Source organism: Panthera onca, chromosome A3 (assembly GCF_046562875.1).
Source record: "Panthera onca isolate mPanOnc1 chromosome A3, mPanOnc1 haplotype 2, whole genome shotgun sequence".
NCBI classification, from domain to species: domain Eukaryota; kingdom Metazoa; phylum Chordata; class Mammalia; order Carnivora; family Felidae; genus Panthera; species Panthera onca.
In genome coordinates, this window is record NC_138341.1 from 36558222 (window position 1) to 36574488 (window position 16267).

The 16267-nt window shown below is 45.4% G+C and overlaps 1 protein-coding gene across 11 annotated transcripts in view; it reads left to right on the forward strand.

The window, feature by feature from the left end:
* The window catches only part of BCL2L11 (BCL2 like 11), a 48809-nt gene that overhangs the window by 20582 nt on the left and 11960 nt on the right, over nt 1-16267 (forward strand). For 7 of the 11 annotated variants that reach the window (XR_009616273.3, XM_060654587.3, XM_060654546.3 and 4 more), the window contains one exon: nt 11159-11268. The exons of 2 other annotated variants lie outside the window; for them this stretch is intronic. Coding sequence is in view for 6 of the 9 variants with exons in the window: in XM_060654587.3 (XP_060510570.1) it covers nt 11159-11268 (110 nt within the window). In the remaining 3 variants the exon portion in view is untranslated. Of the gene's footprint in view, nt 1-11158; nt 11269-14490; nt 14613-16267 lie in introns of those variants that run through there. 2 more of the 11 variants (XR_009616267.3, XR_009616268.3) reach the window with 2 other exon arrangements.

The window sequence follows — 16267 nt, forward strand, 5'->3', positions numbered from 1 at the left end:
TTCCCCTTAAACATATCCCGTTCCTGGACCAGAGCATTCTTCCTATTCCATTTACTGAAGTGTTTGTTTGTTGTTTATTTATTTTTGAGAGAGAGAGAGAGAGAGAGCACAAGCTGGGGAGGGGCAGAGAGTGAGGGAGACACAATCTGAAGCAGGCTCCAGGCTCCGAGCTGTCAGCACAGAGCCCGACCTGGGGCTCAAATCACGAACTGTGAGATGAGATCATGACCTGAGCTGAAGTCAGATGCTTTACTGACTGAGCCACCCAGGCGCCCCTACTGAAGTGTTTTAATGTAACCAATTTGTGGATTTAATGAGTAATTTGAGGCTTTTTTTTAAAAAGCTGGTTTCAGCAGAAAGGACCTACTTTTTTCTTACCGATGGATGTGTGTCTGTGAAAGTGTATAAGATGAGTAGAGTTTGTCAACCTGAGTTTATTGAGAGTTACTTTTCTATGGAATAAGTGTGTTAGAGGACAGACTAACAGATTTCTTGGGTTCTTTTTGGTTTGTTTTTGCATCTCTTGAGAAATTTCTCAACACAAAGTAGTCTAGAAATGAATTCTAGATATATTTTATGTTAGTTATGTATTTGAATTTAGACTTCGGTTTTACTTATACCTGAGCATAAATTCTACTAAACTAGTTAAAACAAGTTATCAACATAGGAAAACAGTTTGGTGCATAATGGCAGGAGCCCAAATATTTGTAGATTTAATGAGAATTCAAGTAATATTTAAAGCAATATACAAATGCCCACGACTCCCTCTTTTTTTTCACTTGGGTCTTCCCATTGTGCTTGTTTAAAGCTTAGAACTGTGTTTTCTGTGAGGAAAGCCCGGCATATTATATATACCAGCTTTGTTTTCTTTCTAGTTCTTTTTATTGATAGTATGTCATGAAGTGTGGGAGTGGAAAGTTACAGAAGGTGACCCAGTCCAGTCTTGATCCCTCCACTGACCCATTACAGCCCCTGGGCCTCGTCCCACAACCTGGCTGGGCACCAGTGTCCTCTCTTGCTGTAGAAGGGTGTCATAGCCATTCAGTAGTGGTCGCAGGGCTGGGGGCGGGGCGTGTGCTGAATTAGAACAACCCCAGTTGAATCTGTATTGCACAGGGGCTTCTAAGCACAGGGGTGGCCAAACCGTTTTGCCCCGTTTATGAGCGCGTCAAGCATCAGAGCTGGGCCAGCAGCCGTGTCCACCCCCGAGGGGTAACGGGTACTGGGGAGGAAGAGCAAGAATGTGTGAACCAGAACAGACATAAGATCTTCAAAAACCACCAGACCTGATGGTCTTTCGGCACAGAATTGCACACAACTTAGGCTTGGGCTTGCACCACTGGTGACACTAGCTTCCGTGCTTTTCCCGTGTGGGAGGACACGGCACACTTCCTTCCGTAACATTTGTATGGTTTACAGGCGAGGCCTGGGGTTCTCCCTCAGCACAACTGCTCAGTGGTGCAAAAGTTATATGGTGTCTTGAGCGTTAGTGCGGGCTGGTCAGCGGAGGAAGGAACTTGAGGCTCAAACCGTCGTCCTCATTCATCCATCATCCACAGTACCACTCTGGTGTTCCGCTGGCTTGGGCCTTCCAGTATTCTTCTTTTATATGCAGCGGGAAATTCTCATAGCATTTCTCTTTCTTACCGTGTTTCCTACACAAGGCTGTGGGGCCTGTGTTCGCCTGTGTCCCTTAGAGGTGGAATACCCTGCCTTCAGCAGTGTGTGTGTGCTCAGTCAAGACGCACGAGCTTTGTGAGTTTTCTGGGGAGGAGCCAGACAGCCTGACTGTGACAGATCTGGGTTTTAAGGACGGCTTTTTAACCATTAAATGTCCAAGCTCAACGATTACATCTTTGTGATTACACAAAAGAGGGCCTGGGATTCAGGTGTAAAGTTTGTCTCTCTTCTCATATGATGCAAGGTGAAAAGAGGCGGCTCCCTTTCGTGAATTTGTGTTAAGTGAGACGCTTTCAGGGTGCCTCAGACTTCTGCTGTGTCATCACTGCCCGTACATCTCTGCTAACAGGTTAGTGTTTCACTTTGTGTATAGCTGTGATCAATTCTAACTGCGCGCAATTCTAACTGCGCGAATGAGATTGATAGACTTTTGTGTGTTTTGATTAAAACTGCTTAAGATGGCGCTTCGTAGGACTCTGTTTTTGCCCCAGGTCTTGGTGTTTGCTATCACTGAGATGAAATACAGTAACTTTAAGGCCTTAATGTGAGTTAGAAGAGATTTTTGTCACCTGTTTCCTGGTGCCAGTGTTAAATTTCGTAAAGGAAGCCACATTTACTCTGTAGTCAGGAATTTTTATATTTGTGGTTTAAATTTTCATTTCCTCCCCGAGATCAGATTTTTGGCTAGGCATAACATGTAAGTTACCGAAAGGTAGTAACTTCAAATTGTTTTTAACATTTCCTTCTTAAGGAACGGTACCAAATTAATGTATGGCACCAAAATGTAGTCACTTGAAAAAAGTTTTTAACACTTTTTTCCTAAGTGAATTAATGTGTGGAGTTGTACATTCCTTTTAAAAGGTCTCTGAAAAACACTTTTTTTCATAGTTGTGATGGAGTAAATGGTGGGATAAACTGGATAGAAAATTGCATACACTATCAGTAGAAGGGACATAGGGTTTATGTGTCTGTCTTAAAGCAAGCTCACAATTGCTCTCCATTTGACTATACTTAGTTTGGGGGTTATTTTTATTTGTTTTTCAAAATAGGATGGCACAGTCCAATCCTCTGTAATCCTCTGAAAGAAATTTAAGCTATAGAAATAGAGCCGCAGCTGTGCAGAGACTTGGTGTGGCTGGGGTCAGTGGAGGGAAAGCAGAGAGCAGTGTCCCGTGTCTGCCCCTGGTCATCATCCCTAGTACAGTCCTCCACCACCCGCTGCTCAGGGCAGCACGTTTCAGGAGCGCACCAAGGGGACCAGGATGGCCATGGTGGGTCTTCCCGAGTCACGTGGAAGGGGGCGCCTGGGCGGCTCAGTCGGTTAAGGCTCTGACTCGGTCTCGGCTCAGGTCATGATCTGGTTTGGGAGTTCGAGCCCCGTGTTGGGCTCCACGCTGACAGTATGGAGCCTGCTTGGGATTCCCTTTCTCTGCCCCTCCCCTGCATGTGCTCTTTCTCTCAAAAGAAATAAATAAACTTAAAAAAAAAAAAAAAAGGCACATGGAAGGAACTGGTTTAGGACCAGGTTTGGGGCATGTGGTGACTTCAAAAGAGGGGTGACGATTGAGAGTGATTATAGATTATCTTTATAGGCCCGGGAGACGAGTTAAATTGAGAATAGGGGTGGAAAGGTTCAGCTCCCTCTAAGGAAAATCTTTGTAGCGCCCAATGCCCTTCAGTGAGGACCGCACTGCCTCGGGACAAAGCATGTCACCTCTGCCAGGCAGTGGGCACACAGGGCAGGTGACCTGGTATCGTGTCGCAGACGGCCCCTGTACCCAGCGTCCCACCTGCCTGAGATGCTGGGCTTCTTCTGTGGCTGAGAGCTAGCAGGTATGCCCCCGGACATAGACCTGAGAACTCTGTCTGCGTTTGCTCCCAGCACATCACTGGCTTCTAGTAAAGATGTAAATATGGTGGGCGGGGCAGGGGGGTGTAGCTCAGGTGAGCTGGGGAACTGGGTCTCCTGATGTTGCATAGTAAATGAGTGAAAAGGCACAACACACATCGGTCTTAATGCCTTAGATTCAAACTTCATTGGCTGAAGCCTAATGGTAGACAGGGAAAGATTATGAATGCCGGTTTCCAGACTTCTGTCCCAACGACGCAGCCTTGGTTTACTGGCAGTTTCCGAGTGGTCAGACTGGAAATGGATCAAAGCAGCTTGTTTTGACTTTCTTCCTCAAGGCCACGTAAAAGCGTGGGCACCACCCACTGAAAGGAGTGGGTATAAAACACTGGCTTCCTCTCATGAACTTCATTACTTGCGGTGGTATATCCTAGCAGCTGTTTGTAAAGCTCTGTCTTGAATTCATGCGACCGCCCAGGCTTGACACCGATGTGTACCAGGGGAGAACAGATGGAGGAACTTTCTGAGCACTGGTGCTAACTATGATCACTGTGTTCCATTTCTAATTGCTCTCATTATTCTCCAGTGGCTCAGTGGAATTGATGCAAGTTTACCAACAAATAAAGCAATGCAAGAGAGAAACAGGCCCATGTGCGTGTGCACGTGGTGAAATTGGTCTCTAGCTCAGTTTCCGAGAATCATCAGTTTCTGAAGGCGATTCTGATAGCATTTTCTGCAGCAAAACTTACTAGAGTGGTAGTTGTCTTTTCCCCTGTGGCCACCTGGGAATCCTGGGGCAGGTGGGACAGCCTGATCACTCGGGTGGGTTTCCTAAGGAACTCTTAGCAGGCTGGCAGGCTGTTTTCCTTTTTTCCTCTTGCAAGCTGTGGATAACTGTGCCTTGATATTTCTGAAGATACCCGTTTAAATAAGGAGACTGTTGGGTTGAATTAACATCCCAGGATTTTTATGTCCCCAAAATGAATGTTGAGCTTCAGGGTGGCCACCTGCAAAGGCAGTGCTTCCTGTGGACATCACTGGATGTTTGGCACTGGTTTCAGTGCCTACAGAGGAATGGTCCTTTAGGGGGTCCTTTATGGCTTGGATTGAATTAGACTCTCCTTGGGGAAATAAGTAAAGATGGATGACCCTGAGGTGTCAAGAGGAAGGGCCCCACGGTCCCCGGTAAGTGCCGGGCAAAACGTGCGCTTAAGTGTGACCTGTTGTGTGTTTAAAATGATCATTTCCTCAAAGTCATCCGTTCCATATCCATCCCTTTAGAGACTGAGAAATCCTTTCTCAGCAGTGAGTTGAATACACACTCAGTGCTTAATTCACGCTGACTACTTTAAAGGCTCATCTTGATTCTGCCTTAGTATTTGTGGATTACTGGACATCTGAAGACGGGACAGTGTGAAGTGTTGCCATGAATTTTAATTCTGGCTCCACACTTGAAAAGCCCGTAGAGACACGCCGGGAACTAAAACAGCGACCGCCTCTCAGAAGTGGGAGCCGCACCAGTCCTGCCCCCGGGCAGGAGGCCGCGGTCACGTGCGCGCACGTGTATGCTGTGTTTTACGGCACACGCGGTAGAGACGCACACGATATACGCGGTGGGCGGCACGCGTGTGCCCCACTCAGCGGGACTTCTCAGTTCCAGCCTCACGGAGGAAGTCAGCTGGGTGTAGAAAGAGCAGCAACGGCCTTGTGATGGGGTCACCGTTCCTTCGAGCACCTGCCATTGATAACCGGGGTGGAGGCACTTGGGCGTTAAGGAAAATTCAGGAGGTGTGGTTGGGCTGGTGCTGCGCGCATTACGAATTGACAATCGTTTTCTTTTCTTTTTCCTTTTTTTTTTTTTTTCATTTTCCCACCCTAGCTGGTGGTGCTACAGAAAGCCCTTTCCGAAAGCCCCAGCCTGATTTCACTATCAGCCACTTAACCACGACATCAATTTTTTCAATTGCTGAACTTGAAATTACCATATGGGTTGGAAAATGTTCTGTAACTGAACGGGAACGGTCTGTTAATGAAGTAACACCCGTCTTTTCGTAACACAAAGTTCTTTGACATTAAAACATGTCCTCCTTCCCATCCCACCCCACCCCACTGTCCCCACACTGGTATAGAAAAATGAATTAATACTACCTCAGCATTTTTTCTGTAGGAAGTGATGTTACCAGGAAATTCTGGATTGCAAAAAATAATTTCTAAGAGTTTTGATGAAAACTCAGCTAACCTCTCATACTTTTGACAGAATGGCTTGTGTGTGACACAACTGCATTATTTTTGATTAGTGGCTTTGGTTAGAAAATCTGGACCTAGCAGGTTCCCCCCCAGCTCAGTCTGGTGCTTGTAGGATTTGAGCTGGCTTTTCATGGGCTTTAGGTAACAGCTGTGGGGTGGCTTTACATTAAGATCCGGTGCATATTGTATTCTGCTTTTTTCCCCCCTAAATTAGTGCCAGGCTTATGGAGTGAAATGATTTCTTAAATGCTGAAACTACATTTTCTGTGGGCAAAAATACACCTCACCAGGGGCGCCTATATGGCTCAGTCGGTTGAGCGTCTGACTTTGGCCCAGGTCATGATCTCACGGTTTGTGAGTTCGAGCCCTGCATTGGGCTCTGTGCTGACAGCTCAGAGCCTGGAGCCTGCTTCGGATTCTGTGTCTCCCTCTCTCTCTGCCCCTCCCCCACTCATGCTCTGTCTGTTTGTCTGTCTCTCTCTCTCTCTCTGTCAAAAATAAACATTAAAAAAATTGTTTAAAAAAAAATACACCTCACCAGAATTTCCCCTTTGGAGAATTTTTTATGTTCATGTACAATTGCCCTAGAAGTTAAAATTTTTATCTTCTTAACTAGTACTAAGAGTTTTTGTTTCAAATAAAGACCCGTTTTATTGATCAGCTACCAACATTTATAGTTGCGAAGCACGACGCACATGGAAAAGTAAAATATTTATCCTCGATACTATAGACTAGAAATGTAAATGTAAGTTATCTTTTTCATAGGCGGACTATCTTACTATAATGGGAATAGTCAGGTCAGTACCTGGATAGGATTAGTAGAGTGGGGGTAGAGCAGCATGTTTTCTGAGTTACTCCCTGCCCCCAAGCCCCACCTGCTCCAGGGGCATCTTTAGAAGACCATACTGTGGATCTCTTCATTGTGGTGGTTCATGCTCAGGGTGACGGTAGCACAGAATTAAGCAAAATAATTTGAGCTCTGACCAGCACTGCCATGGGGCTAACAAACCAATTCTCTGGGGTCAGCCAGACCCCATTCTTTCATTCTGGTGGGTTCTCGTGTGACAGGAGACCAATTGTGACAGTCACTAAGATTAAACCAGTGATGAAATTAAGAAAAGCTTCTTCCACTGCCCCCCCCCCCCCAAAAAAAAGAAGATATTTTTGTCACTTCAAAAATAATCTTTGAAATTTATATTGGAAAACTGCACTCTGTTAACTGAGATTAAGAGTACCCTTTTAGGGGCACCTGGGTGGTTCGGTCGGTTAAGTGTCCGGCTCTTCATTTCAGCTCAGGTTGTGATCTCACTGTTCCGTGAGTTCGAGCCCCGCATGGAGCTCCTTGTGGACAGTGCAGAACCTGCTTGGGAATTTCTCTCTCCTTCCCTCTTTGCCCCTCCCCTATATGAGCATGTGTGTGTTCTGTCTCTCTTTAAATAAATTAATTAATAAAAATTTTTTGAAAAAGACTACCCTTTTAAAATACAGGAATACAGTGCCTTTTAAAATATCCAAAATAGGATTTCTGTCTTAAATAATCTTAGTATAGATTATTAGTATAGGTCTATTCTGTGTACATGTTAGGTAGGTTTTATTGCAGGATGAGTGATGGTCATTAATTTTAGATTTATAGATGCAAGGAACAAAAACAAACACTGCCAGGTTTTTTAAAAAGCCAAATGGTGATACATGCTGTGTTAGAGTAGCCCAGGTGGATCAGTCTCCTTGGCAAAAGTTAAATTATATTGCTATTATTGAATTATACCCTATTGTTACTGTTCTAAGTCAACTTAAAAAAAAAAAAATACACACAGGGGCACCTGAGTGGCTTAGTTGGTTAAGCATCCGACTTCCACTCAGGTCATGATCTCACGGTTCGGGGGTTTGTGCCCTACGTAGGGCTCTGTGCTGACAGCTCGGAGCCTGGAGCCTGCTTCGGATTCTGTGTCTCCCTCTCCCTCTGTTCCTCCCCGACTCATGCTTTCTCAAAAATAAATAAATGTTAAAAAAAAAAAATACACCTAACTACAGTTAGATAGCTCTCTTACTAATCTGTTGTTCTGGCCAGTTAGTGCATGCTTACCCTGGTCTAATCCATAATCTTTGGTTACCTCTGCCTCCAGGACCTCCCTGTGGTTTCTTACCCGTTGCTCAGTTTTCTCAGGGTCTAGTCTATGGAGCGTCTGCACCAGAGTTGTGTAGGGAACCTGTAAGGGCTGTGGCCTCCGGGGCCTCCCATGGACACACCCACCCTCTGTGTCACATTGCCACACACCTCGTGGGTATGTTTGTGTCTATACGTTTATCTGAGCTACTGAAATTTTTAGAAACATCTACTTACCTTCTTTGCTTCCTTCCCCAAAATATAGCAGAGCAGTTATCCCTAAGGTGAACAAGTTAGACTTGGCCACCAAGGTTCCAGATTTCTTTCTTTGCTGCTGGCTAGGTGCTAGTTTGATGATAAGCCGACTTCTGACACAAATTGGCTCCTTTGATGGTCGCCAGCCCAAGCATCAGCCAGGCGGAACCTTCTAAACCACACAGGTAGTAAGCGCATTAAATAGAATGCAGTAGGTTTCATCTTCCGGTTGGGGGAAATTAACCAGGGGAGTTACTTCTGTTTCATGTTGTAACAAGTATAAAGTTTACTTAAAAGTGTCTGTGTCCAGAGGAACTTAACATTTAAATGTTGAAATGGAGGGGTGCCTGGGTGGCTCAGGTGGTTAAGCGTCCAGCTCTTGATCACAGCTCAGGTCTTAACCTCATGGTTCATGGGATTGAGCCCCACATTGGGCTCTGTGCTGGCAGCGCAGAGCCTGCTTGGGATTCTGTCTCTCCCCTCTCTGCCCCTTCCCAGCTCACGCACTTTTTTTCTCTCTCTCTCTCTCTCACTCAAAATAAACATTAAAAAAAAATAATAAATGTTGAAATTTAATCCACAAAAATGTAAATTCCACAGGAGCAAGGGTTGGCCTGTTTGGTTGCTGTACCCAGAGCACCTCCGAGAATGGTGCCTAGCATCCGGGCATTCGTATTTGTTGGGTATATTCGTGAACAGCTTGATTTATTAAACATTGGGTAACTTGCCAACAGTTTTGACCTACCATCTTTGTAAGACATATAACCTATATTTCACACTTTTTTTTGGGGGGGGGTGGTAATTGGTATTTTCTTCACTTCTGACTCTAGGTTTGAAAGCAGATTACCCTTTTTTGAACTCTTAATTTTATTTTTAAGCAAACTCTACACCCAGCATGGGGCTCGAACTCACAACCCCCAGATCAAGACTCACATGCTCCACTGACTGAGCCATAGGCAGGTGCCCCTGCAAGCAGATTACTCTCTTAAAGAGAGGCTTGTATAGTAAGAAACAAGTGGGGCTCTGAAGCCCAGAGGAGGGGTGGGGTGGTAGCTGTTAAGTGGCCATGTGGCGTCTTGCTTGCTGGTCTGGTCGCCTGTGTATGGGGGCAGGTGTCTCCCCCTTGTAGTGCCGGGTAAGAGGATTGCATGACACAGCTCACATGAAACATTGCAGGCTCTGGTGTGTAGTAGGCACTCGAAGAAAAGAGATTTCCTTTCCCTCGGGGGTGAGTTAACCTTTTTAACAGCTTCTGAAGTTAGGGGAAAAAAATACTTGATTGCTGACAGTATGAAAAGAATAGTAACGATCGGGTACCTCTGATAGAGTAAAATCCTTAAAGTGTTATAAACCCCCCAAAAGGGAGTAGACTGTTACATTACCACCTGGCATTACATCCACCCAGAAATTTTGGGTTTTGCCAGTTTTAAGCCATTTAAATGAAACTTAATTTTAATAGGCTTTTACAGAGTAATGATAAAAATATTTGTGTGGCAAAGATACAGCCAAAGTAGTTTTTAATGTGGTTGCAGGTGTATTCAGGGGACATGCCTGACTTCTCCTAAAAGTTTCTCTGTGGTCAGCCTTCGTGTTTGCCCCTAGGGCTTTCTTTAGGAGTCTTCCCTTGGTTTATTCACAGAGCACAGATAATTCTGTGCTCTTCTTCAGACACACACACACACACACACACACACACACACACACCCCCACACCCTAGTACCCAGCTTCTCAGGCACTCACTCTTTGTGAGGTCATTGTTGCATTTGGGTGGGGGTTGGGGGGACAAAGAAGATGGGACAAAAGTTTTGAGAAGACTTGGTAAAAACTCAGTTTTTTACATCTTTTCAGAGTGCACTTTTCAGTGCTTTTACAGACCTATGAATCCCCATCAGTTTTACTTAAAACAGTAAAATTCAGAAACCCAGAATGTCAAATATTTTTATAAAAACACAACACAGAAAGCCATATGTATGGCATTGCAAAATCTGATTATTGCAGGCTTTTGAATATTTTGCCATGGTTAGGACGTAACATTCGTGTTAGATTGTGAGTAGTGTGCCTATTTTCTCAGTAAGTTAAGTCACAAACCCAAGAGCCTCGTCTCTTTTCCCCAGTTGCATCACTGAACCGGTCTTTTCTGAGTATGGAGAATGCCATCTTCCTGGTGCATGGTGGGATCTTTTGATGACTCCCATTTTTGCTCCCCTTCGTGGCTTCAAATGGTTTCATTAACAGTTGAGTGGACTGGATGTGAATGTTAGTGACAACTTGATGAAGAGGCCAAGTCCCTCTTTCTTCTTCTTTCAAAAATGCCTTTGCTCCTTCACCCAAAACGTTTCCTCTCCCCATGTGGTGTTTGCAGACTTGAATCCACCTTTACTGGCTGCATTAATATTGAGACAAAACACGTATTTATGCTTTAATTTGGCCACATGCTAGTATTTACAAAGACTGTCTCATCACCTCTTTGTTACTTCCTTCTGTAGAAACGAGCTCATTCAGGTAGGTAGCCTGCTGTTTCTCAGGTTTTCCCATATTTTGCTTTAAATAGGACAACCATTTCATTTCGTATCTCTACGTGATGTTTGAAATTTCCCTAAGAATTCTACCTTGTGTAAGATCAAAGTATTTACTGACAGCCTAAATTTTTATGTTCTGTGTTTTAAGTATGATTTTTTTTTTTTTTTGGTGATATTTATTGTACCATTTTTGTGTTAGTGTATCTTCTTGAAATGGGAGCATGTAATTAATTGGCCAGGATATTTTTTTAATTTTGCAGTTCTGAGTCTCCAGTTTTAAAAAAGTAAGTTGTTCTTTGTCCGTTATTCTTCATAACCAAGTTTATGTGACAGACCTTACCGCCATAATCTAGTGCAGAGTCCTGGAAGTTAGGGAGATTCCCAAAACAAAACAAAACAAAACAGAGTGTGTGAGATGGGCTTGCTTCTAGAAAGTTGCCTTTGGAACTTGCTAACTGATTTATGGAAAACCATGTGATTTTTGTTCTGTTTGTTCTGATGCAGCTTCCATGAGGCAGCCTCAGGCTGTACCCGCAGATATGCGCCCGGAGATATGGATTGCACAAGAGTTGCGGCGTATCGGAGACGAATTTAATGCATATTACCCAAGGAGGGTAATGATGTTTTATTTACCCCTTCTCCCTACACCCTCCCCCTCCCCACAAGTTTTTTGTAAGACGACCAGTCATAATTCTGTACTTATTCTGGAAACATGAGGTATCACTTATGTCTTACCTGCCAGGGTTTCTCCTTTCCCGTTTCCCATTTTAAAACGTTTTATGGATGAATTTTTTAAGTGATGGTAATGAAATACAGTACAAGGTGGCAAAGGGATTTCATGAGCACAGACCTTAACACATCTGTGCTAACAAAGGAATTATCAATAGGCTTTGAAATATTCCCGCATAAATAGCAATATGGTTTCCAATCTGTATAGAGTGTTTCTTCATTCCCTCTGGGTCGTTTGGATCAAAGTTAAAGTAGGAGAACTTGCATCTTTACTCAGCCAAAAGGAATGATGCCAGCGAGAGTCATATAGTGTCACCCCTATAATGTAACAGTCAGAGCAGGACAACCATTGCCCTTTCAGTCCGCATTGCTATCGTCGAGTGTCCATTTACAGAAATGTATTAGGAGGCCATCAGTCAGTGGTCTGTGATCTGGGGTCTCACCATTTTATACCTTGAATTGACTGCCACTAAAATTCTGAGGTGTGCTGCGGATTAAAAAACAAAACAAAACAGAACTTCCCTACATCTTCTGTAGACACAGTGTACGTTTTGTTTGTTTTGCCCAGTGGCAACAGATATTACCATTTGGACACCTTTAGCCCATGGACGACATTTTAAAATGCGTAAGTAAGCTTTCACTCCGGGAGTTAGGGCTGTTAGGAGTGTAGGCGAGTACTTCTGCACAGGGTACGCGAGCAGATGTGTCCTATAATGAAATTTTGGCTTGTTGACATTTTTTTCAAACAATCAAGTATGAAATATTTCTGTGGATTTATCTAAAAAGAAGACACATCTTATTTTGTAGAAAATGTTATAATTGATATTACCATCCTTTCTTATGGTGTCTTGTCTTCTGGCTCCTTTTTTTTCTTTCTTTCTTTCTTTCTTTCTGAATATTATGGCTTCTGAACGTGATACTTCATAGAAGTATCTCTTCGAGATTTTTTTTTTTCCTATCTTTTTTTCTGGAAGGAGAGGTCATGCTTAGAATACCCCAGTACTTCTGTCCCTCTTTCATCGTTGGCCTCTTTGGTAGCTAGCTGTTGCTAAGTAAGTGGGTGTTACCTGTTAATTGCTTTTAGTCATTCTTGTTTTCCTGTCCATACGATGCTTTTCAAACTTGTTTTAGACACATGGAGACATCCTCCTATTTTCAGAGGGTCTTTCATTAATTTCTTCGGTATAGAGTCATTGGTACGGAAGCCAGGGATGCTCTGAAAACTTACACTGGATCCCCTTCATACATTCCTGTGGGTGTGTGTGGTTGTGTTTGATGGGAAATGTGCTTTAGTATGATTCTCTTATTAAATGAGAAATGTCACACTGATGAATGAGTTCAGGAGTTTCTTACGTGGCTGTCTTTAGCTGGCAAGAATACCAAGCATCCTACATCTGATGGTTACAGCGTATAAATCCCTTCACAGCCTAGCTCTGAAGTGGTCATTGTTTGTGCAAGGTTGATTGGTTTGTAATTTGCCACTAAAATTATTCTCCTCCTCCCAGCACCCCCAGCTCCTTTGCCTTGGTTTCCCGGAAGGTATTTTGGTGTTCCTGTGTGTGACTGGACTCGGCCCTCCCGGTGGACCGGGAGGGATTGGGCAGAATCAGGACCCCAGTGCATTCATGAGGACCTCACGTTGGGGTGGGAAGGCTGACCGCGATTGAAGAGGGCAGGCTGATTCTGGGGGACATGTCCAGGCTGATTCTGGGGGACATGTCCAGGCTGATTCTGGGGGACATGTCCATAATTCAGCGGGAAAAGATGGTATAGTGGCCTCTTGGGTTAGCTAAGCAGCGAAGTGACCACTGTGCTGGGCCTGCCTTCTTCCCCCATCTTGAAGGGGTTTATAGATGTCCTTAGGCCAGATCTGACTTGGTGGGGCTGCCCAAGAGACGTGAGGCCATTGGGCTCTGTTGCCTTCAGAGTCCAGAAGCTCTGGACACCAACATGAGCCCACACAGCTCCATTCTCAGGGACTGGATCAGAGCCTTTGGCCACAGAGCCAGGTGTCTTGTAAGGATATCGTGTGTAAGTTTCTCTTTAAACTTACATGGAGTATCAGTGACTCTATAAGGCGACCCCCGGATGGACCTGGTTGATGCACCATGCACACTGTGGTGGCCTGTGTGGTCCGCGCTAAGACACGGGCCAAGTGTGGCATGAGGGTTGGCGCACAGCCAAGCCCACGGCCATCCTCACATAGGCCTTCGAGGTGGATAGTCCCAAGTCACATGCATTTGGGTCACAGGCTGTTGTGTTGTTGCCATCGCCTTGCCTGTCCCTTGGAGGTGAGGGAACGGTGTCTAGCAGGTTATATCCTTCCTCTCCTCCTTTTCTCCCAGTGTTCTGTCACAGTCCAGTGTTTCAGAGGATATTTAAGATGGCCATCTCTGTTTATTCAAATGAGATGTAACCTGTTTGTTCTCAGTGCTTTTGGCGAAATAAATGTCCGTTAGTTTCATTGCACTATCACGTGGTTTTCTGGTTGTGAACCTTATTTTGCATCTCTTTAAAAAAGTCAACCACTGGGAAAATGCAGTCACTGATAATTTAAGGGACTCTAGCTTTCTAAGTAGGCTGGGATATCGGGGGAGGCATAGGGACAGACTGTAGGTTATAACCTGATTTTTCTAAAACAGAGGCAAATACATTCTCCAGATTTAAATGAAGAACCAGTTCAAAACACCAGACCCTGGATAGTGACACGGTGACCCCCCCCCCCAAAGCTCCAGATGCCTGTCTTGGTAGTTGTTAGGTTAAAAATAATCCCTAGCCTGCAGCCACATTGATGGACGGTCTGTTGTTGAATAGTGGGGGTGGGAATCTGGGGAGGAAATGGGAGGCTGTAGCGGGAAGTAATGCATTCACGTCACCCGCTGGCTCACGGGGTGGGGGGGGGGGGGGGGCTGGGAGGAGCTACTTCTTCGGTGAGTGGTGCACGCCGTTGCCTTGCTTTACGACGGTTGCTTTTTAATAGATGTTAGCATTTTAAATACGTAGTGTCTTGATTTGCTTAATACTGTTACAGTGCCTTTTCTAAAGTGTTGGTCTTTTACTGCCATGAGCCTTGTGAAGCCTGACAGGATATTTTCCCGTTTTTTCAGTTAGAGCAATAGAGGAAGGTGTCCTGTAGTTGTCATGTGTTCAGTCCACTTAAGGGCAGTGGGGAAGCCTGTGCCACGGAGCTGTGCAGTCTGAACCCTTGGAGGAGGTGAGAGAGGCACAGGTGAGCGCAAAGTCCCGGTGCATGTTCCCTTTCTCTCTTGTGACTCCATGTCACTGCCCCCGCACGACCCTGCCAGGGCAGAGTGGCCTGTGTGCCCCCCCTCTGCCTGGTCAGTTTGACTGCTCCAAGTCTGGTGTATTTTTGTGAATTTTTTGTTTTGAAATAATTGCAGACTTCACGTGAAAGTTGCAAGAATGGTACGAAGAACCCCCTTCCGTCCGCCACCTAAGCTCCCCGCTGTTCCCATGTTGCCACATTGGCTTTAATGTTCTCCCTCTTTCTACCCGTGTGCGCGCTGTTTTCTGCCCGGTTTGAGAGTAAGTGGCAGGTGTGATGCCCTCTTACTCTTCAGTGCATCGTGTGTATTTCCTACTAATGAAAGTCGCCTCTCACATAACCACAGTGTAGTTCTCAAAATCAGGAAATTAACAATGTTGCAGTACCGTTATGTAATCTGTGGACTTCATCCAAATGTTACCAGTTGTGCCAAAATGTCCTTTATAGTAAGATTAAAAAAGGGTTTTTTTCCGGTCCAAGATCCGGTTTAGAATCCTGTGTTAAGTTGAGTTGTCTTCATCGCTTTGATGCCATTGACTTGGAACCAATTCTCTCTCAGTCTTCATGACACTGACACTTTGGAAGACACTTCATAGAGACTCTAGTTTGTCTGATGTCCCCTCACGATGAGACTTGAGTTTTGTGTTTCGAGCAGGAATACTACAGGAGTGACACTGTGGCCTCCTCCATCCAGAGTTTGCACTGGGAGGCGCAGGGAGTCCCTTTGTCCTGTTGCTGGCAAGGCTGACTCTGGTCAGAGGTGGCGTCTTCTACTCTCCAGTCCGTGTGTCTCCATCTGCCCTGGAAGGAAAGTGTGTGTAGAGGAGGAAGAAGTTCCCTTCCCGAGTGTGTGTTTGTTTTGTTTGTGGACCTAAATTCACGGGTCCCTTTTAATTCAACAGGTTACTATGCGTTACTCTCTGTGCTTATTTGGATCCTTCAACTTACGATAGATCTGGCCAGTGGCAGCCCGCTGGTGCATTTTCACCTGTCGTCAAGCATACAAGGGCCTCAGCAGTGCAGGCGCACATAACGCGTGTCACAGGACAAAGCCCAGGGGCCCGTGGAGGTCGTGCAGCCCCTGGAAGGCTGAATGATGACCTGCACCCACACGGTGCCCTGACTGTCCCAGCTCCCCGTGCCCGGGCTCTTGGTGAACGCTGGGGAGTGTGGGTGGCAGTGGGCCTGTAGGGAGGAAGATGTCTCGGAGAAGCTAGATCTCTGTCTTGAGCTTCACGGAGAGAGCGAGCGGCTTGCATGTAGCCGTGGTGCAGCGTGGAGCGCCATGTGCTCATCACCTGTTCTCGGGACAGCGTCCACTCGGAAGGGACTCTTAGCCGTGGGCTAAGGGCGCAGTCCAGGTCTGTGGAGCGTGTGCTGGGCCTTCAGAACATAAGCACATGTGCTCTTGGGGTAATTAGACCAGTCTTTTGACCAGCATCTGCCTCCCCCACCCCCGTACCAAAGCTGGGATCATTTACCTCTTGTGGCCTCCTCGGTGCTTTGCACTCAGGTTGTCAGGCCTGCGTTGCTCTGTGCTAAGGTGGACTGCTCTCGGTTGGCAACGACTTGGGGACGTCCTGGTGAGTGGACAGCAA